The following is a 23,312-nucleotide window of genomic DNA, read 5'->3' on the forward strand; positions in this document are numbered from 1 at the left end:
CCATCAGTTGTGTTGTGCCGAAGTCTGGTGGATACACAGCTGATAGTCCTACTGAATAGACTGTTAGAATTTGTATTATGGCAAGAAAAAAGCAGCTAAGTAAAGAAAAACGAGTGGCCATCATTACTTTAAGAAATGAAGGTCAGTCAGTGCGAAAAATTGGGAAAACTTTGAAAGTGTCCCCAAGTGCAGTTGCAAAAACTATCAAGCGCTACAAAGAAACTAGCTCACATGAAGACTGCCCCAGGAAAAGAAGACCAAGAGTCACCTCTGCTTCTGAGGATAAGTTTATCCGAGTCACCAGCCTCAGAAATCGCAGGTTAACAGCAGCTCAGATTAGAGACCAGGTCAATGTCACACAGAGTTACAGCAGCAGACACATCTCTTCAACAACTGTTAAGAGGAGACTTTGTGCAGCAGGCCTTCATGGTAAAATAGCTGCTAAGAAACCACTGCTAAGGACAGGCAACAAGCAGAAGAGACTTGTTTGGGCTAAAGAACACAAGGAATGGACATTAGACAAGTGGAAATCTGTGCTTTGGTCTGATGAGTCCAAATTTGAGATCTTTGCTTCCAACCACCGAGTTTTTGTGCGACGCAGAAAAGGTGAACGGATGGACTGTACATGCCTGGTTCCCACCGTGAAGCATGGAGGAGGAGGTGTGATGGTGTGGGGGTGCTTTGCTGGTGATACTGTTGGGGATTTATTCAAAATTTTAGGCATACTGAACCAGCATGGCTACCACAGCATCTTGCAGCGTCATGCTATTCCATCTGGTTTGCATTTAGTTGGACCATCATTTATTTTTCAACAGGACAATGACCCCAAACACACCTCAAGGCTGTGTAAGGGCTATTTGACTAAGAAGGAGAGTGATGGGGTGCTATGCCAGATGACCTGGCCTCCACAGTCACCAGACCTGAACCCAATCGAGATGGTTTGGGGTGAGTTGGACCACAGAGTGAAGGCAAAAGGGCCAACAAGTGCTAAGCATCTCTGGGAACTCCTTCAAGATTGCTGGAAGACCATTTCCGGTGACTACCTCTTGAAGCTCATCAAGAGAATGCCAAGAGTGTGCAAAGCAGTGATCAAAGCAAAAGGTGGCTACTTTGAAGAACCTAGAATATAAGAAATATTTTCCGTTGTTTCACACTTTTTTGTTAACTATATAATTCCACATGTGTTAATTCATAGTTTTGATGCCTTCAGTGTGAATGTACAATTTTCATAGTCATGAAAATACAGAAAAATCTTTAAATTAGAAGTTGTGTCCAAACTTTTGGTCTGTACTGTATATGTGTGTTTGTGTGTTTATTTAGTACACATTTTATTCCGTACTTGTTTATTCTTATTTTTCCCATTAATCATACCTGGTTTCTTATTATGATATGCACCTTCCATTGTGAGCGGTGCTCTCCTCTCTGTGGTTCCCTGGGTCCTGACTCACCCATTGGCAGGTTCGGAGCTTGCGTTCCATGAGTGAGATGCATGTGTCCATGATGGTAACGTTATGCAATTTGTATGTGCGTTCCAGGTCTGGCACGCATACCGCATCCTTTTAAAGCCACGCCTCCTATACACGTCACTTTCGGTCCCGAGTGTATGAGCTCGGAACTGGTTTTACATCATCTCATTTGGTTGTGTTCCAGCTCAGACTGCGCGCCGCAGGTAGCGCCACTTCCTGTTTTCTGGGAGGCGCACTAGTGGCATGCGGCCCACGCTGGAACGCACGTCTTTATCACATGTGGGTGTGCTGAGTTTAATTCACCACCAATGACACAGGGGTTTATGGAGTGTATGCTTGAATGTTGGCCTATGAATGCTGTTGTTTGATTTACGCTTTGATGAGCAAATTTATTGATTGGACGATGAGATATATATATATAAACATTCCTAGTGGTACCTTCCCCATACTCCTTGAAAAAGCCGTCCGGCGAAACGGCGTTGGAGGTGTTGGGGCCCTGACTACATGGTATTTATTCATTTATTTATTTCCTTTGTCAGCATGTTTATATTTATATTTATTTCTATCTGTCACCTATATCTTTAGCACTTCTTTTGATGATATACTTATTTGGTATTTTACCATTGATTTATACATTATATCATTGAACTGCCATTATTATGTCATTTGTGTAATATTATATATGCTTTAAGGAAATTCATGTAGTCAGACATATGTTATACCCCACTATTCCTCTCGGAAATTCATTGTTATCCCTGAGGTCTCTTCTATTTATTATCCCATGTTTTCAGTTTTTTATCATGTATCAATAAAAATTATATATATTTTTTAATATCATAATGGTGTTCGTCCAGATTTTTTGAGCTGGTAGTAAACTGGTTAAACAGTTGGACTATTGATGGCAAGTAATCTTTATATATGGAAAAAAAACTGCTGTAGTCAATTTCTAAAAAGGAGTCTGCCAGCAGGTTTGTCTGCAAATTTTAATTTTTAGCATCATCGTGACTGAGAAAATGTAGCTCTAATCAGGTGAATGTTGCTGCTGATTTCTGGCAAGTGAGTGCGAAATGCTCTTGGCATTCTGCAGTAAGCGCTTTACTACAACTCTGCTCTGGAGTGACAGTTGTAGCATCCTTCCACATGCCCATCCAGATACCCATTCAGATGGCTAGTGTTAGGGAACTCTCAGAAAGCATTTGTGGTTTGCACTGTGCACCAGATTAACAATAAACTGCTGCTAAAGCCCTACAGAGAGGTACAACAAGTTTAAACATCTTTTCAGGTCTGTCATCTAGAGTTGACAGCAGAATACTGTAGCACTTTGCTGTTTCCGTCAGTCCATAAATATTGAGTTGAAAATAGCAATGTGCATGTTTCACCATCACCCTATCAAATCCCCTTATCACTGGTCAACTGCAAGTGTCCTGTTCTAGTGATCATGAGGGTCTCAGAATACGATAGGTGATAAGAAAGAGTTGGGTGAATTTATTCAAGTGAAGATGAATTTTACAAAAATCAGTATTCTTTTCTATATTTTTTGTAGTTTGCTCCAAAGGAATTTAGCTAAATGGTCGCCACCATCTTGTTGAACTGTACAGGTACAACAAAAGGTTAAAAAGGAATGTCTCTGCTGCTCGTTGTCCCCCCTACGGTCCTCAACACCTCTACTTACAATCACCGTGCACTGAAACCGCAGGCTTCTTCACGCTAGGCTGGGAGTAGACCCTGGATGTCCATGTGTCTGGAAGTCCTGGTCTAAAGAGTTTGTCGTAAGGTCGTGGTGCATGTTGTAACATTATGACTTGTTTCTTGACTCTAGACCAGGACTTCCAGCTGCGAGTAGTCTTGGGATATTCCTTTGCATGTGCAGGGACATCCCAGGCCTAGTCACAGCCGTAAGTCCTGGCCTAGTGTGAAGATGACTGGGTTCCATCAGTGCACGATGGCAGTAAGGAGCAGGACCAAAGACCTTGTGGGGGACAGAGAGCAGGAAAGGTGAGAAGTGAGGTGAGTAGGAGGTTTTTGGATCTTTTTTTTCGACATCTTACCTTTACTATGCTTTAGGAGTCTTTCCATCCCCCAGTACCCCAGAGCTTAATAAAGGAAATAGAATTTGCTAAGAATAAATTCACTGTAAATCAAATGTCCTGGTAAAACCCATGTGATTTGTCTCTAGTAGTAAGTGTCATTATGGAAAAGCCCTGTAAATATTCAGAATGTTGAACCTAACCACATCCAAGTGTATAATGGAAATATCATCATTTTATGTCTTCTCCTTTTTAACAGACAAAACCATGTAAGATTGATCACATGAATACTAGGTTGCTTATTAATAAAATCCATTTACACAATTTATAAAATAAAGTACAAGCGTTACTTAGAACAGAAGATTTCCTCAGTCTGAATAATGTCCTGTAAATGTTAGATTTATTGTGATATTTGCCATTTTTCTCCCCTGATAGGATGCAGCGGTGTTCAGCCATCCAGATCCAGCACAATCTCTCATTCCATCAAGGAGAGATTATTGTTCCACCATGTGCTCGGCGTTGGAGGCTTTGGAAAGGTCCTGATGGCGGAAGATACTTTAACCCATCAAAAATTTGCTATTAAGATCATCAGCAAAAGCGCCCTGCTAGCCAGAGGTGATTGGCTGGATGTCATGGTGGAGAGGCGAGTTCTTCAGCTGGCATCTGGAAGCCCCTTCCTCGTCCACGCAGACTTCGGATTCCAGACCAAGGTATAATTGTGACTAGTGATGAGCCAGCATGTTTTATTAACCCTTTCGGCGAGCATGCTCAGGTGCTCCCCGAATATCTTCAGTGTGCTCGAGTGTTATGTTTGAGTCACTCTATGTGCAGTAAGAAACAGGCCTTCCTCACATGTCTTAAAGCTGTCAAACAGTCACAAATCATGCACACGGAGTGACTAAAGCATAACACCCGAGCATGTCGAAGATACTCAGAAAACACCAGAGCATGCTCGTAAATCTCGAGGGAATTTAGATTGTGAGCCCCAATGGGGACAGCGATGATAATGCATTTAAAGCGCTATGGGATACGTTGGCGCTATATAAAAATAAAGATTATTATTAAGATTATTATATAGAGGGTACAGAGGTGATATAGAGGATAAAGAGGTGATATATAGGGTCTTAATATTCAGGACAAAATGGCTCTGTATAGTCTTGAGGCTGAGCTGAAATACCAGGCGCAGCTGATGTGCAACAACACTTTTCTTTGGAAGAAAAGCAAGTCTTTTTCCTAACCTGAATGACCCCTTTAACCCCATAAAGAAGCAGCAGAGGCTGTAAGAGAGCAGCAATTTTCATTTAGTTCCTTCTTCTCCGCAGTGTAAAAGCTGTGACTTTTCTTTTCTTCTGTCACTATAGCTGTTTGAAGGTCTAGATTAAATTTTGCATGAAGTGCTGTATTTTTTTAATTGCACCATTTTAGAATACATATATTATATTGGATAACATTTATTCATTTTTTGGGTTGAATTTAAAAAAAATAGCAAGTTTACTATTGCTTTGGAGGATTTATGGCACTTACATAATAAGTTAACTTTATTCCAGAGGTCTTTATGATTATGGCAAAACCAGATTTATATCATTTTTAGTTTTGCTACTTTAGCATTTTTTGTGTTGCTGTTTTACAAGACTCATTACTTTTTTGGTGTTATTATTAACATAGCGTTTTTTTTCTGCAAAGACTGCACTTTACATTGGTATTATTTGGGAGTACACAAGACTTGATAACTATCTTTTACTCCACTTTTTGGGAAGTGTGTTGCACAGAAAACAGCTACTGTAAAGCTGCCCTATAAAAACAGAAAGATAACATCATGGTCTTGATTCATCATTTTCTTTGCATGTTTTTTTGTCTGGTTTTGAGTGTTTTGCATCTTTTTTTGTTTGCACCCAATTCATTATTCTATTTACGTCTATTTTATATGAGCTCATCTGCTTTTTTCCATTTTGTGGGCAGAGTTTAGTGATTCCAGATGTTTTCATGTGATTCATCAATTGTGATTCTTTTAAAAGTTGCAAATATGACGCAAATTTCATTCCAGTCCCCTTTGATGTACATTAGCTGAAACAAGAATTTCTAAATCTATTAATATATTATATATCATTGTTTAGAATTTTAGGGGTCACAGAAGTTAAACCATATTTTTTATTGAGTGACTTCTTAGCAATATGCTTTAACTTTCTTGGATGGAAAAACCCTTCAAGTACTGAAATGTGTATTTGTCTTACTGTAAAATAAATGCAAATGTTTCATGTTACAGATGAATGTTTTCCTTGGTATGGAATACATGAGCTGCGGGGACTTTTACCAACTTCTACGCAGGAAGGGGCCGCTTGACATCACCAGTGCCAGGTAATGTGTTCAAGGAGTTGTCCGGTCTCAGAAGAAAAATCAGCAGTCACTCTACAAGACAAAGCGCATACAGTCACGATACAGTCACGATTTCCCTGTATTCCCTGTACAGGTGGGCGATCCTGTGATCACGTGTACAATTTGCATACTTGTGGTCACGTGCCGACTAGTCTCACCCGGCTTCTTTCAATAGGAGAGAATTGAGAGATGTTCAGAAGAATAGTCGGCAAATATTCGCAAGTATGTAATTATAATACATGTATTCCCGAGACTACAATAGTGACAGTATGCGCTTTTTACAGCGTCATGATTTGGCAGTCACATAGAGTGACTGCAGACTTTTCTTCTGAGACCAGATAACCCCTTTAAAAAAAACTCTAAGCTACGTTGTATATAAAAGAGCAGTTAGATACTGAAAGTCGCAGTGTTACTTCCACTCCTGACATGTCGGTCCTGAGAGTCTCTCTACTTCTGAATGTGGAAATACTTTATAACAGTCTCTTCAGGAGCTCAGATTCATTCTGATTGTTGGGTAAAGTAACTGAAATGAAAATGCTTAGTGTAATGATAGAAAATGGTCCTATGATGGAATAATATAGAATAATGCTCCTATTGACTAATATGAATTCCCAAGTTTACTCTCTATGGGATCTGATACTTATTCATTTTCTCTTTGTCAGATTCTATGCCGCCGAACTAGTGTGTGGGATCCAGTTCCTCCATTCTAAGGGCATCATCCACAGGTAATGTAGTCAGTGTGAGGCTGGGTCACACCAGCGTATATTCTCTCATCTAAGAGAATCCAGATGATTATGCAAATCACACTTTGATTAAACCAGGAATAGAATTTGATCAGAGTGTTATCATAGTGTGATCCAATTTTTTCGGGTGAGGAGAAGATGGAAAAAAGAATTTCTCCATCAGTCCTCTCTTGCATCACTGTCAGGAAGCTGCAGCTGAGCGGCCGTCACATGTAACACAGTGATCCCTACAGTGGTACAGGGCATATAGAAAAGGAGTTATCTCAGAGGAAAGTACAGCAGTATGGGGAAATGTTTATTCACGTGTCGTGATATAGGAAGAACACTTACTTTATACTTAGGTTACTTTTATTTTTCTTACAGAGACCTGAAGCCCCAGAACATCCTGGTGACTGATAGGGGCCACATTAAGATCACGGATTTCGGTCTTGCACTTGAGAACATGCACGGAGACCGGACAGCCACCAGTTTCGCTGGGACCATGGGTTACATTGCTCCTGAGGTGAGAATAGAATTTTTTTATTTAAAAGTTTTTTTCGGGGGCACTTCACATTGATGAGCTTTATTTATACCAGTTAATCAATATAAAACTATTGAGGGTCCGATCACACTGATTAGCTGCTCTTAACTCTGGCTGCAACCTGATGTAAACAGAGCAGAACATTGAACATTGTACTGTTTAGTGGTCTGTGCCGAGATCTGCAGATCTGCCAGTGTTTATTTCAACAGAGGCAAATCTGTAGTATCAGCAGCCGCCACTAACCAGTGAATGGATCTGTGATGTCTGTTTATTGGTTATATCCAACCACTGGCAGAGGAGATAACAGCTAATCAGTGGGACTGCCGGGCGTTGGCCCCCACCAATCTTATATTGATGACCTGCTCTGGTTATCAATATAAAAGTCCTGAAAAACACCTTTAAAGGATTTTCAATATATCACCAATCCCCAGAAAAGGTGAAAAATGTGTGAACTCTGGGTTCTTCACTGCTATGTACCCCACAATCACCAAATAGGAGGAGCAGAGTCTCCTATTCCTCCATTTATTACATCTATTAGATAAAAAGTATCAAGTACATCGGACTAAGCTTCTCTGAGTATATTAGACAAGGCCAGCCGCCACCTCACTACAGCCATAATGTCACAGAAAGCTGCTTAACCCCTTCATGAATTATGACGTACATGTCGGTCATATGTCGTGTCCCTGCCTTGGATGTCAGCTCGCACGCCGAGCCATCATGGGCCTTTAACAGCTGTGGGTGTAACACTGCTTCCCCTGCGGCCATTACCCTGTTAAATCTTGCTGTCAATTTCTGACAGGGGAATTTAACATGTGCCGGCAGGGGGGTGCATTTTTCCACATGCTCATCGGCGTGCCTGTGACATGATCACAGGGCGCTGATGGGTTACCATGACAGTCGGGGGTCTGCTGAAGATCTCCGTGCTTGTCATGACAGTACTCCTGTGAAAGCCAGCGTTTAGCTGCCATTCATAGGAGATTATGATTTTAGCTATACATAGCAGTGCATCAGTCATCAGACAGTCACAGATTCAATTCCCCTGAAAAGACTAATAAATACAGTAAAAAGTTAAAAAAATGTTTTTAAAAATATGAGGAAAATAAAAAAACACTAGTTCAAATCACCCCCATTTTCCCCATTAAAAATAAAACAATTAAAAAAAATACACATATTTTGGTATCGCTGTGTTCATAAAAGTCCAATCAATCAAAATATAAAATAAATTAATCTAATCAGTAAATGGCGTACTGAGGAAAAAAATCAAAATGCCAGAATTACATTGTTTTGGCTGCAGCAATATTGTAATAAAATGCAATAAGAGGTGATCAAAACATTGTATCTACCCAAAATGCTATCAATAAAAAAGTCACTCAGAACGCAAAAAATAATCCATTACAGCACAATATGCTGAAAATTGAAAGTGTTACAGGTCTCAGAAAATGGCGATAGAAGCAAAGGGGTTTCTTTTTACAAGTTTCTCAAAAAAATTTCACCACTTAAATAATAAAAAAAACTATACATGTTTGGTATCTGCGTAATTGTACCGACCTGGATAATCATATTGCCAGGTCAGTTTTACCGTATAATGAACTTGGAAAATAAAAAAAATAGTGAAATTGCACTTTTTTTTGCAATTTCAAAGCGCTTGGAATTGTTTTACCCAGTGCATCATATGATAAAATGAATGGTGTCATTCAAAAGTACAACTTGTCGTGCAAAAAGTAAGCCCTCATACGGTTATGTAGATGGAAAAGTAAAAAAAGTTATGGCTCTTGGAAGAAGGAGAGGAAAAAATGAAAACAAAAAAAAATTAAACTCGCCCGGGGGTGAAGAGGTTAAAGTTTGAGCCGGTAACACACTGAGCTGAGCGTTGTTTGCGCCGTCACAATCATATATATTACATTCGTTCTGATTTTTAATATCCTATATTAATTTAAATTTATGGAGCGTATTTATGAAAGATCCCTTTTATCTCCCGATTATGTAGTAAGACTTACTGTCATTTACTATATAATCACATAACAATATGAGTGACATATAAGTACGGTGACATACAAGAGGTAGCACTACTAATAATGCTTCTCTATGGCAGATCCTGGACATGAAGGAGTATAACGCCGGAGTAGACTGGTACTCGTTTGGTGTCATCTTAAACAAAATGCTTACCAGCGGGTGTGGCTACCATCCCTCAGTCTTTGAATATTTTTCCTCCGGCGCCAAAGACATCATTGAACAGCTCCTCCAGGAAGATCCTGTCCAGAGATTAGGAGTCAATAGTAACATCCGGGAACACCACTTCTTCCAGCGAATTGATTGGGTCTCAGTGGAAGCCCTTAGGATGGCCCCACCATACATCCCTGTAGTAAGTAAATGTACTGAATTGTCACATGGATCTGAATAAGATAGTTTCCCACAATCTTCTATGCTTTTGGCTCTGTGATACTTTATGTTTAACCCCTTAATAACATCTGACATACTAATACGCGTCTGTGCCCTGGGACTTAAGAGCCAGACCCGTATTAGTACGTCATGGCGATCGCGCACGCACACAGGCTGTGCGGGCGCGATCGCCGCCGGGTGTCAGCTGATTGTCACAGCTGACACCCGGTACTATGTGCAGGGAGCGGTCCTGCACCGCTCCCAGCACATTAACCCCTGCGATGCTGCGATCGAAGTCGATCGCGGCATTGCGGGGGCAAGGGGAGGTGATCGGCGATACTCACCTCCTCTTCCGGCTTCCAGCGCAGTCTGCAAAGGCTTCCCGGGTGTTGCCATGACGACCCGATGTCGTCATGACAACATCCGGGTCACCAGAGAGCAGGAAGATTGCTTGGGCATGCGCAGTGCATCTCCAAGCAATCTTCACACTGTGCACTTCTGACAGCCTTCATGGCATAGGGATGGTGCTTCATTCCTGTGCCATGCAGGCGATCAGAAAAAAAAAAGTGAAAGTCCCAGAGTGGGACAAAGTAATAAAGTGTATAAACTGTGTGAAAGTGGAAAAAAAAAAAAAAATGTGCAAAAATATTATAAAAAAAAAATAATAATAATACACCAAAAATAAAAATATAATGTACCCATCAATAAATATTATTATAAAAAAAAAAAACAAAAAAAACAATAAAAGTACACATATTTGGTATCGCCGCGTCCGGAACAACCTGACCTATAAAACTGTCCCACTAGTTAACCCCTTCAGTGAACACGGTAAAAAAAAAAAAAAAAAACAAAGCAAAAAACAATGCTTTATCACCATACCGCCAAACAAAAAGTGGAATAACACGCGATAAAAAAGACGCATATAAATAAAAATGATACCGCTGAAAACGTCATCTCGTCCCGCAAAAAACAAGCTGCCATACAGCTCCATCAGCCGAAAAATAAAAAAGTTATAGCTCTCAGAATAAAGCTATGCTAAAAAATATTTTTTTCTATAAAATAGCTTTTATTGTGTATAAGCGCCAAAACATAGAAAAATGATACAAATGTGGTACCGCTGTAAACGTACTGACCCGAAGAATAAAGCTACCTCATCAATTTTACCACACGCGGAACAGAATAAAAAAAAAAATAAAAAAATTCCTGAATTGTTGGTTTTTGTTTATTCTGCCTCCCAAAAATCGGAATAGAAAGCGATCAAAAAATGTCACGTGCCTGAAAATGGCACCAATAACAACGTCAAGTCATCCCGCAAAAAACGAGCCGTCACATGACTGTCTGCCAAAATCTGGAAAAATTATAGCTCTCAAAATATGGCGATGCAAAGACTAGATTTTACAAAAAATGCATCTTTTAGTGTGTGACAGCTGTCAGTCATAAAAACCCCATATGATTCTGGCATTGCTGTAATCACACCGACCCGAAGAATAAAGTCGTCTAATCACTTATACCGCACAAGGAACGGCGTCAAAAATAAACTCTTGGGTTAGGATTGGGCTAGGGTTAGGGCTGGGTTTGGGGCTAGGGTTGTGCTGGGGCTAGGGTTGTGCTGGGGCTAGGGTTGTGCTGGGGCTAGGGTTGTGCTGGGGCTAGGGTTGTGCTGGGGCTAGGGTTGTGCTGGGGCTAGGGTTGTGCTAGGGCTAGGGTTGTGCTAGGGCTAGGGTTGTGCTAGGGTTAGGGCTGGGGTTGGGATTTTTTTCAAAAGTAAGAAAAAAAGATGACGATATGGCGACTAGTGTTGAGAGCAAGTGCTCGCTACTTGAGTTTGCATCGGGTGCTCTGGTATGCATTGAGTATCGTGGGTATTTGAGTGACATGCTCGAGTCTCTGCCCCATATGCTTCGCGGCCAAAAAACTTTACGGGGATTGCCTGCCATGCACGAGCGATCCCCGCAGGTTTTTTTTTGGGTGTCTAATAACCGTGAAACATGCGGAGCAGGGACTCGAGCATGTCACTCGAGCACACGCTGTACATGGTGCATACCTGAGTACCCGATGCAAACTCAAGTAGCGAGCACTTGCGCTCAAGAATAATGACAACTTATTCAATATGATGACCTAATGTAAACAAATTCTGTGCCGTACCTCTGGGTTCAAAATGTTCACTATACACCTTAATAAAATCCTTGAGGGGTATAGTTTCCAAAATGGGGACACTTGTGGGGGAGCTCCACTGTTTAGGCACATCACGGGCTCTCCAAACGCGACATGGTGTCTGCTAACAAATTGAATGGAAAATCGGCTCAAATTGTTAGCGGACGCCATGTTGCGTTTGGAGAGCCCCTGTGTACCCAAACATTGGAGCTCCCCCACTAGTGACCCCATTTTGGAAACTAGACCCCCCAAGGCACCTATCTAGATGCATAGTGAGCACTTGGAACCCCCAGGTGCTTCACAAATTGATTCGTAAAAATGAAAAAGTGAAAAAAAAAACACTTTTTAATTTTTATGAATCAATTTGTGAAGCACCTGGGGTTCCAAGTGCTCACTATGAATCTAGATAGGTGCCTTGGGGGGTCTAGTTTCCAAAATGGGGTCACTTGTGGGGGAGCTCCAATGTTTGGGCACACAGGGACTCTCCAAATGCAACATGATATCCGCTAACAAATTGTCGGCTCAATTTGTTAGCGGATATCATGTTGCATTTGGAGAGTCCCTGTGTGCCCAAACATTGGAGCTCCCCCACAAGTGACCCCATTTTGGAAACTAGACCCCCCAAGGCACCTATCTAGATGCATAGTGAGCACTTGGAACCCCAGGTGTTTCACAAATTGATTCATAAAAATGAAAAAGTGTTTTTTTTTCACTTTTTCATTTTTACGAATCAATTTGTGAAGCACCTGGGGGTTCCAAGTGCTCACTATGCATCTAGAAAGGTGCCTTGGGGGGTCTAGTTTCCAAAATGGGGTCACTTCTGGGGGAGCTCCAAAGTTTGGGCACAGAGGGGCTCTCCAAACGCAATGTGGTGTCCGCTAACAATTTGAGCCGATTTTCCATTCAATTTGTTAGCGGATACCATGTTGCATTTAGAGAGTCCCTGTGTGCCCAAACATTGGAGCTCCCCCACAAGTGACCCCATTTTGGAAACTAGACCCCCCAAGGCACCTATCTAGATGCATAGTGAGCACTTGGAACCCCAGGTGTTTCACAAATTGATTCATAAAAATGAAAAAGTGTTTTTTTTTTCACTTTTTCATTTTTACGAATCAATTTGTGAAGCACCTGGGGGTTCCAAGTGCTCACTATGCATCTAGAAAGGTGCCTTGGGGGGTCTAGTTTCCAAAATGGGGTCACTTGTGGGGGAGCTCCAATGTTTGGGCACACAGGGGCTCTCCAAAAACGACATGGCGTCTGCTAATTATTCAAGCAAATTTTACAATCAAAAAGTCAAATGTCGCTCTTTCCCTTCCGAGCCCTGCCGTGCGCCCAAACAGTGTTTTTTCCCTAAATATTGGGTATCTGCGTGCCCAGGGGAAATTGCACAACAAATTTTGGGGTCCATTTTTTCTTGTTACCCCTGTGAAAATAAAAAAAATTGGGTCTAAAGTAACATTTTTGTGAAAAAAGTTAAATGTTCATTTTTTTCTTCCACATTCAAAAAATTCCTGTGAAGCACCTGAAGGGTTAATAAAGTTCTTGAATGTGGTTTTGAGCACCTTGAGGGGTGCAGTTTTTAGAATGGTGTCACTTTTGGGTATTTTCTGTCAAAAAGACCTCTCCAAGTGACTTCAAATGTGATGTGGTCCCTAAAGAAATGGTTTTGTAAATTTTGTTGGAAAAATGAGAAATCGCTGGTCAACTTTTAACCCTTATAGCTCCCTAACAAAAAAAAATTTTGGTTCCAAAATTGTGCTGATGTAAAGTAGACATGTGGGAAATGTTATTTATTAACTCTTTTGTGTGACATATCGCTCTGATTTCAGGGCTTAAAAATTCAAAGTTTGAAAATTGCAAAATTTTCAAAATTTTCGCCAAATTTCTGTTTTTTTCACAAATAAACGCAAGTGATATCGAAGAAATTTTTCCACAATCATGAAGTACAATATGTCACGAAAAAAAATCTCAAAATCAGGGGGATCCGTTGAAGCGTTCCAGAGTAATTACCTCATAAAGTGACAGTGGTCAGAATTGTAAAAATTGGCCCGGTCATTAACGTGCAAACCACCCGCGGGGCTTAAGGGGTTAATGTCAGGGTTGGAAAATAATTTGGATGGCGTTAATCTTTACATTAATATTATAGACAATCAGGCTGGTTGTACAATTTAATTTATTGCCGGTGAATGTCTAGTCTGTCGTATTGTACTTATTTCAGATTACTTTGCAGGCTATATGCAGTTAGCTAGTTATATATTCTGTCAGGTGCAAGCCATTTAATATGGTAAAGCATTGCATAGGCATCTGTGGCTGGAGCTAGAGAAGATGACCCTTGGCTAAAAAAAAATATAAATGAGCTCTTCATACGTACCAGTTCACAACATTTTGATAATTTTTCAGGCAGAAGATTATTTTACATTTTTTAATAATAATTCTCATTTTTGTAATCTCCACTGCTGATTTTGACCAGAAGAAAAATAAATAAAAAAATATGAATCAATTTTGTAAAAAAACAGAACTGTTGGAGAATTCGGAAAGAGTCTGTTAACAGGTCAAAATGTTCAGAGTTGAAGTGATACAGGTGCTTCTCACAAATTTAGAATATCATCAAAAATGTAATTTATTTCATTTCAGTTCTTCAATACAAAAAGTGAAACTCATATATTATACAGTCATTACAAACAGGGTGATTTATTTCAAGTGTTTATTTCTGTTAATGTTGATGATTATGGCGTACAGCCAATGAAAACACAGAAGTCATTATCTCAGTAAATTAAAATACTTTATAACAGCAGCTTGAAAACGGTTTTTAAAATCCGAAAAGTTGGCCTACTGAAATGTATGTTCAGTAAATGCACTCAATACTTGGTCGGGGCTCCTTTTGCATCAATTACTGCATCAAAGTGGCACTGCTGAGGTGTTATGGAAGCCCAGGTTGCTTTGATAGCAAAATAGGAAATTTTAGAGCACGCCATGCTTCCTTCTGCTGACTGATTAATTATTAATAAAAATGAATTTAATAGAATTCTCATGATTGGCTATGAGAAATATTTGAAGGTTTAGTGAGACTAATATTTTATTAATATTACTGCTGTTTCTATACAGATTGTACTTATTTGAAAAGTTTTAGTTCTATTCATACTTGAGCTATTGCATGTTACTTGTAAATAATTCTGCATCCAATGCATGATGAGACAGAAGTATGATTGGCCATAGAGATGATTAGTGGCACTGCAGCTCATTGAAGTGACTAAACCTGAGCTTCAATGCTTGTTGTGCTAGTTTTATCTCTAAGATATTATATTTACATTTGAAAATGTTCCTTTAATATTAAGCAATTTTTTTTAAATACTTCAAGTCAGTTTTGATTAGTCACCAAATTTACCATGACTTTTTCCTGCATCTTTTTCGATAGCCAACTAAGCCTAAACCCAGTTTCCGTGCTCATAAGCTTGACAAGATCCAAGCGGCAGAGGCTGCGCTATCAATGACACCAGAGGGCCAGGCCACGTTCAGAGGGTTTTCATTTGTCAACTAGAAAACTCTCAACAAGACACCAGCTCAATAATATCAGAGCAAGCTGTATACCTGAGCTTCCAGAAGATTGAAGACCAGAAGATCGGATGTCCACCATCAGGGACCTCCACATGGATAACTATAAGTGAAAAGCATAGGTAAAAGTAGGTAGGAAAGGATAAGTATTGATAAGAAAGTATAAGTATAGGTAAATATGAGTAAGAAAGCATACGAATAGATAAGTAATGGTAAGTGTAGGTACGAGAGGATAAATATTGGAAAAAAATATAAGTAAAAAAAATAAGTATAGGTAGGAAAGGATAAATATAGGTAAAATCAATAAGTATAGGTAATAAAGTATAAGTTTAGATTAGACAGTATAGGTATAGGTAAATATAGGTAAAAAAGGATAAGTATAGATAAGTGTAGGTAAAAAAGGATAACTAGAGGTAAAAAAATTATAAGTATATGTATGAAAGAATAAGTATAGCGAAGTATAGGTAAAAAAGATAACAATAGGTAAGAAAGGAGAAGTATCTTTAAAATTCAATAAAAAAATATAAGTATAGTTAAAAACAAAGTATATTAACATTCAATTAAAATAGAACAAGCATAGGTAAGTAAGAATAACTGTTCTTAAGAATGCCCATTCCTGATAATCGACCAGTGTAGGTGCCCCCTTACTTAGACATACAGTAAGCTTTAAATAGTCTAGATATGAAGATAAGATAGAAATATAAGTATGCTATATGTATAAAATGTGTGACAGGGCCCCATCCAGAGCCGACACTGCAGTGAACCAGGGATTAGCCGATTGCCAGTACTTGGGGTCAGGAAGGAATTTTTCCCCACTCATGGGGTTGTTTTGCCTTCCTCTGGTTCACATACTTTTTATGCAGTAAATTCTATTAATGGCACTGGATGATTAAATTAAACTAAATTTGATAATACATAATAATAAAAATGCATAAACTCTATTCATTGTGTCTGTGTCTTCTTTATATTCTGTTCTCTCTCCTGAGACTATTATTTTGATTTTGGACTGCTGTGGTGAATGTTACAAAAGACAAGGAATGAAGAGTTAATCCGTTTTTTTTTGCGGGGATTTGGATCACGTGATCTCGCTGCCGATTCTTTCCCATCAATGTCATAGTGATGATATGGCCATCTGTCATATGGCTTTCCAAGACTAATGTCACTGCCCCAATATGCACCACATCATCAATCACATGTTGTACATGGGATAGGGAGAACATCATCAGCTACTGCTTTGTAACCCAAGTTTAAAACACGGAGAAAACATGGAGTAATTTAGTTAGAAAAACAATCTTTATTAATTACATCAAAGACTACATAATCAAATCACAGCATTTAAAAATAGGGATACACGGGGTCAAGGGATAGCAGCACAGAACGGCTTATGAGCCCCCACCCACACCATATTATATAAATTTGGGTGGTGGGGACTCCTAAGGTAAGGTGAATTCCAAATGAAAGAGAATGGTCTGAGAACGAGCAGTCATTGATTATACACAGGACTGAGAACCGTCCATAATCACATATAACACCCACAGTCCAATAATTATAAAAGAAGCCTTACCAAAGGATGGGACACAATGCTAAAGTGCTGAATGCATTTAACCCATGGAAGAACCACCTCAACGCGCGTTTCGCCTGACACGATGTGACTTTCTCAAGAGGCTAAAGTAGCACCATGTGCAAGGACCTTAAATATGTAGATTCTGTGGTCATGTGACGCACCACATGACCAGCCAAGCTACAGTGATTTCCGCACGGCGGCGCATGCGCTGTAGGTATCCTGTCATGCGCGCGCGACCAAGCCGTCAAGCCCCCTGCGCATGCGCACCACGCACAGAGCAGGAGACAGCAGACAACGGGGCGCGCGCACGAGGGAAACCGACGGCGTGCATGCGCACAGCGTTAGTCAACGTGATGGTAATGAGGTAGGCAGAAAAGAGTGGGATTGGCATTTTTAAACATTGAGGTCAACATCCAAACTTTTTTTAACAAGTCATAAATAGCGCAGCATATAATGACAATTTATGTACCTCTCACAATAATACCACATTTCACAATTCCACTTTTAAATCACACTGCTCCATATCACATAAATATTAACACATTCTAAGCAGAGAATTTCCATCACAGGGGCTGAGGATGAGATGTCGAAACAAACAGAAAGGTTCAACATAGAGGTATACAGCACATCATCACTAAAATAAGAGTGGAAAAAATAAAAAAAAATAAAAACAAGCCATAAAGGACTATAAGGTAAAAACATGATAAAATAAATCACATGGGATTACATAACAGAGAGAGCAGGAGAGTAGAGCCTACAATCTTTTTAAGTTATAGAAACGCAGCAAAACTTAGAACCTCATTTAGTCCACGTGGGCTAACGGTGTCCAGATTCACTATCCATCTCGCCTCCCTTTGGGCAAGACGCTGTTTGATGTTACCACCTCGAGAACCGAGACGCACCACTTCTATACCACGTATCTGCAGTGTCTTGGGATCACAGTCGTGCATAGCCTTAAAGTGTCGTGGTAGCGTCTTCAGCTCCCGGGGATCGGTCACCGTCCTGGCCGCGCCAATGACCGCACGTGCTCACGCACCCTGCTCTGTAACCCAAGTGTAGTCTCCTCCACTAAAGTCCCTGCATGTCACAGATCATGGAGGACGGTCATATTCCATAGTCACTGTACTTACCCCACAGTAACTCCACACCGTGCACCATTTCAGTAGCCTCCAGCCCATCACATATGGAAAGGTGGACCTGGTGCAAGGGGATGTAATGGGAATAGAATATATTAGTGCAGCAAGAGATGTATTCACTAGATAGAGATGGAAAAAGGAGGTGTCATTGGCCTTACAGCACAAGGAGGTATAGTGGCAGGAGAAAGATGGTGGGAACGGGAAGCCACAATTTAAAGTTATAATTGCAGTAAGCTGAACTGGCAACATGACCCCAAACCTGAAAGCAAATGAGTGGCATGTGCCCAGGATAATGGTATCAGAAAATAACATCAAACCAAGAAAAAATGCATTGAAATAACTTCCAACACAAAAACGTTACAGGTCAAGATTTTTTCAACTCATAGAAAACCCCTTTAAACATTAAACAATCTAATAAAAGGGTATTTTCACCATAAATAGTTATTGCCTATCCACATGATATGTCATCACTGTCTGATAGATGCACTCCAATTTCCAATGAATAGAGAGATTGCCGTGCACATTCGTTGTCCTCTTCATTGATTTCCATGAGAATTACAGAAAAAAACAAAAGCAGGATAGGGAACACCCATTTCTGAAGAAAGATGTGGAGTACAAATGTGAGAACGGCATTTGTCAAACATTCATGGCATATTCTGTGGATGCAAATGTCTGAGATGGGAATACACCTTAGCAGTGGATCTGTTAGTAGCTTTCACATTATGCACTGCAAAACTTATCAATTATGTCTCTTAAATCTGATGAGACTGTTGTACTTACCATGAGAAGTGATGAGCGAGCACTAACATGCTAGGGTACTCGTTGTTCGAGTCGAGCACATTGGAATGCTCGAGTGCTCGGTCCGAGCAACAAGCCCAATGTAAGTCTATGGGAAACGCAAGGATTTTTCTGGCAGCCCCCCGGCGGTCTGCAGAGGGACTAAAAATTGCTCAAATCGATGTGAACAGTGCTCAAATGGCATGGAAACAGTATGGGTAAGACCCCTGGAATCATTTCTGACTCCCAGGTCACTGCTCTCAACAATGTTGTCAGAGGTATTACGCCACTTTTATGGATTCGCAATAAAACATGCAAAACCAAAACCAAAATGGATTTTCCTGGGAAATATATTAAAAAAACATCCTTTCCAGGGTAATGACTTGTATATAAGGCAAAATACAGGTGCATCTCACTAAATTAAAATATCATTAAAAAGTTAATTTATTTCAGTTCTTCAATACAAAAAGTGAAACCCATATATTATATAGAGTCATTACAAACAGAGTGATCTATTTCAAGTGTTTATTTTTGTTAATGTTGATGATTATAGCTTACAACCAATGAAAACAGAAAAGTAAAAAAGAAAACACAATAATTGCTGGATTATAAGGACAGGCATATGGGATAATGTCTGATGGCCACGGTTTCAGGCAGTCTCCTAATAGTATGGTATTTGTCAGCGACCAAGTGTCAATTGCTTCAACAAAACACAGGTGGCTGACTTGAAAAGGAGTGGAATATTTTGCACGCTCCACAAAATTTCTGTATTATTATGGCAGTCATATGGATAATGTGGGTCTGATCATTGAAAAAAAGTTCCTCTCCTTCCACAATACAGAAATATGAATAAAACTAAAAAAAATCTGGCTGTATTCTGCAAAAAAGCAAATGGAGCTGTAAAATGATGTACACTGACACACTGCTACAATCTATAAGTGGAGGACAATATTTTCCACGTTCACTACAAATGGCTGGATTTGAACGGTCTGACAGAGAACCACTGTTTTAAATAGCAGGCCTGTAATTTAACAATATTATTCTACACAGAGACCTAGTGTGAATAGCTTGACCGACACACTGCAACAGAATGGAAATGGAAGAAATGGCTGATTTTGGAACAGTCTTATTGGTGATATGTCTGACAGAGAACCACAGTTTTAAATAGCAGGCCTATAATTTACTAATACTATTCTTCATAGACACCTAGTGTGAATAGGTTGACTGACACACTGCAACAGAATGGAAATGGAAGAAATGTCTGATTTTGGAACAGTCTTATAGGTGATATGTCTGACAGAGCACTACGGTGTTAAATAGCAGGCCTGTAATTTACTAATACTATTCTTTACAGACACCTAGTTTGAATAGCTTGACCGACACACTGCAACAGAATGGAAAAGGGGGCCAATATTTTCCACGTTCAGTTCAAATTTCTGGAATTTTATCGCTGAAATTTGGAACAGATCTGGCTTTATTCTGCAGAGCTAACAAGCAAATGGAGCAGAAAAAATGTGTACTCTGGATTGCTTTTTAAGCAAATAACCAGGATAAAGAAAAAAAAAAAATTCCCTGGCCCTTGATATCTGTGGCTATCTCTACAAATATCTGTAATTAATACAGCAGCAGCAGACAGGACACATCCTCTTGTGCTGTATCATACACTGCAGTCTGCCACATACACTGCCTGCCTGCCTAGCACTGATTATATGCAGCTGGATTAGTCTTCAGAAGGACTGTTAGTTCATATGGATATACACTGCTCAACAAAATAAAGGGAACACTCAAATAACACATCCTAGATCTGAATGAATGAAATATTTTCATTGAATACTTTGTTCTGTTCAAAGTTGAATGTGCTGACAACAAAATCACACAAAAATCATCAATGGAAATCAAATTTATTAACCAATGGAGGCCTGGATTTGGAGTCACCCCCAATATTAAAGTGGAAAAACACACTACAGGCTGATCCAACTTTGATGTAATGTCCTTAAAACAAGTCAAAATGAGACTCAGTATTGTGTGTGGCCTCCACGTGCCTGTATGACCTCCCTACAATGCCTGGGCATGCTCCTGATGAGGTTGCAGATTGTCTCCTGTGGGATCTCCTCCCAGATCTGGACTAAAGCATACGCCAACTCCTGGACAGTCTGTGGTGTAACGTGACATTGGTGGATGGAGCGAAACATGATGTCCCAGATGTGCTCAATTGGATTCAGGTCTGGGGAACGGGCGGGCCAGTCCATAGCTTCAATGCCTTCATCTTGCAGGAACTGCTGACACACTCCAGCCACATGATGTCTGGCATTGTCCTGCATTAGGAGAAACCCAGGGCCAACCGCACCAGCATATGGTCTCACAAGGGGTCTGAGGATCTCATCTCAGTACCTAATGGCAGTCAGGCTACCTCTGGCGAGCACATGGAGGGTTGTGCGGCCCTCCAAAGAAATGCCACCCCACACCATTACTGACCCACTGCCAAACCGGTCATGCTGAAGGATGTTGCAGGCAGTAGATCGCTCTCCACGGCATCTCCAGACTTTGTCACGTCTGTCACATGTGCTCAGTGTGAACCTGCTTTCATCTGTGAAGAGCACAGGGCGCCAGTGACAACTTTGCCAATCAATCCTGGTGTTCTGTGGCAAATGCCAAGCGTCTTGCACGGTGTTGGTCTGTGAGCACAACCCCCATCTGTGGACGTCGGGCCCTCATACATCGGGCCCTCATGGAGTCGGTTTCTAACCGTTTTTGCAGACACATGCACATTTGTGGCCTGCTGGAGGTCATTTTGCAGGGCTCTGGCAGTGCTCCTCCTGTTCCTCCTTGCACAAAGGCGGAGGTAGTGGTCCCGCTGCTGGGTTGTTGCCCTCCTACGGCCCCATCCACGTCTCCTGGTGTACTGGCCTGTCTCCTGGTAGCGTCTCCAGCCTCTGGACACTACGCTGACAGACTCAGCAAACCTTCTTGCCACAGCTCGCATTGATGTGCCATCCTGGATGATCTGCACTACCTGAGCAACTTCTATGGGTTGTAGAGTCCGTCTCATGCTACCACGAGTGTGAAAGCACAACCAACATTCAAAAGTGACCAAAACATCAGCCAGAAAGCATTGGTACTGAGATGTGCTCTGTGGTCCCCACCTGCAGAACCACTCCTTTATTGAGTGTGTCTTAATAATTGTCAATAATTTCCATCTATTGTCTATTCCATTTGCACAACAGCATGTGAAATTGATTGTCATTTAGTGTTGCTTCCTAAGTGGACAGTTTGATTTCACAGAAGTTTGATTCACTTGGAGTTATATTCAGTTATTTAAGTGTTCCCTTTATTTTTTGAGCGGTGTATATATATACATATATATATATATATATATATATATATATATATATATATATATATATTGTGGAATACCTATACTAACAGGACGTTCAATGGACCCTCTTGTGCTGTATCATGCACTGCAGTCTGCCACATACCCTGCCTGCCTAACTCCTGCTATCACCACTGAATATATGCAGCTGGATTAGTCTACCTTTGGAGGTGGGGGGGGCAGTTCTGTCCATTCAGGGGGTTGATTCTAGTGAAGGAGAAGAGAAGCAACATGTTTAGTGAGAAATTGGTAGAATGATGTTGAAGTTGTAGGATTTAATCTAAGGACCAGGACCATGGATGGATCGATGGCATATGCAGTCTTGGAGATCAGTACTAACTGAGCTGGATGAACGTGCTGGGAACCTGAGGACTGAGAGAACTGTATTTGGGTGATTTACCTGGAGTTGTTGTATTACCATGGATGTGAGGAATAAAATATTGTTGCATCGTTAACCTGCCTAGGTGATTATTTACAACCCATAATCTCATCTCTTCACAAGTATAATGGCCCCACATAGTGCTACATACAGTATAATGGGTTCCACATAGGGACTCCATACAGTGTAATGGGCCCCACATAGTGCTCCATACAGGATAGTGGCCCCATATAGTGCTCCATACAGTATAATGACCCCACATAGTGCTCCATATAGTATAATCAGCCCAACAAAGTGCTCCATACAATATAACGGGCCCCACATAGTGCTCCATACAATGTAATGGGCCCTACATAGTGCTCCATAGAGTTTAATGGGCCCCACATAGTGCTCCATACAGTATAATTACCCCACAGAGTGCTCAATACAGTACAATGACTCACAGTGCTCCATACAGTATAAATAGCCGACATAGTGATCCATATAGTAAAATAACCTCATACAGTGCTCCATACAGTATAATGGCTCCACATAGTGCTCTATACAGTATAATGGACTCCACATGATGCTCTATACAGTATAATAGCCCCACATAGTGCCCCATACAGTATAATGGACCCCGCATAGTGCTCCATACAGTATAATGAGCCCCACATAGTGTTCCATGCTTTATAATGGCCCCACATAGTGCTCTGTACAGTATAATGGACTCATATAGTGCTCCATACAGGATAATGGCCCCATCTAGTGCTTCATACAGTATAATGAACCCACATAGTGCTCCATACAGTATAATGGCTCCACATACAGTATAATGGCTCCACATAGCTCTCCATACAGTATAATAGCCCGACATAGTGTTCCATAAA

The 23,312-nt window shown here is 40.5% G+C and overlaps 1 protein-coding gene across 1 annotated transcript; it reads left to right on the forward strand.

Annotated features, from left to right (window-relative positions):
• Nucleotides 1–6,980: 6,980 nt before the first annotated feature.
• On the forward strand, nt 6,981–15,885 carry LOC141165194 (protein kinase C delta type-like). Its single transcript, XM_073650827.1, has 3 exons — nt 6,981–7,111; nt 9,222–9,491; nt 15,078–15,885. Exons 1-3 carry the CDS (start codon nt 7,052–7,054, stop codon nt 15,198–15,200), a joined length of 453 nt encoding a protein of 150 aa, XP_073506928.1. The 5' UTR covers nt 6,981–7,051; the 3' UTR covers nt 15,201–15,885.
• The last annotated feature ends 7,427 nt before the right edge of the window (nt 15,886–23,312 follow it).

Source organism: Phyllobates terribilis, unplaced genomic scaffold (genome assembly GCF_046119375.1).
Source record: "Phyllobates terribilis strain yellow unplaced genomic scaffold, ASM4611937v1 Scaffold_11__3_contigs__length_659146591, whole genome shotgun sequence".
Taxonomy (NCBI): domain Eukaryota; kingdom Metazoa; phylum Chordata; class Amphibia; order Anura; family Dendrobatidae; genus Phyllobates; species Phyllobates terribilis.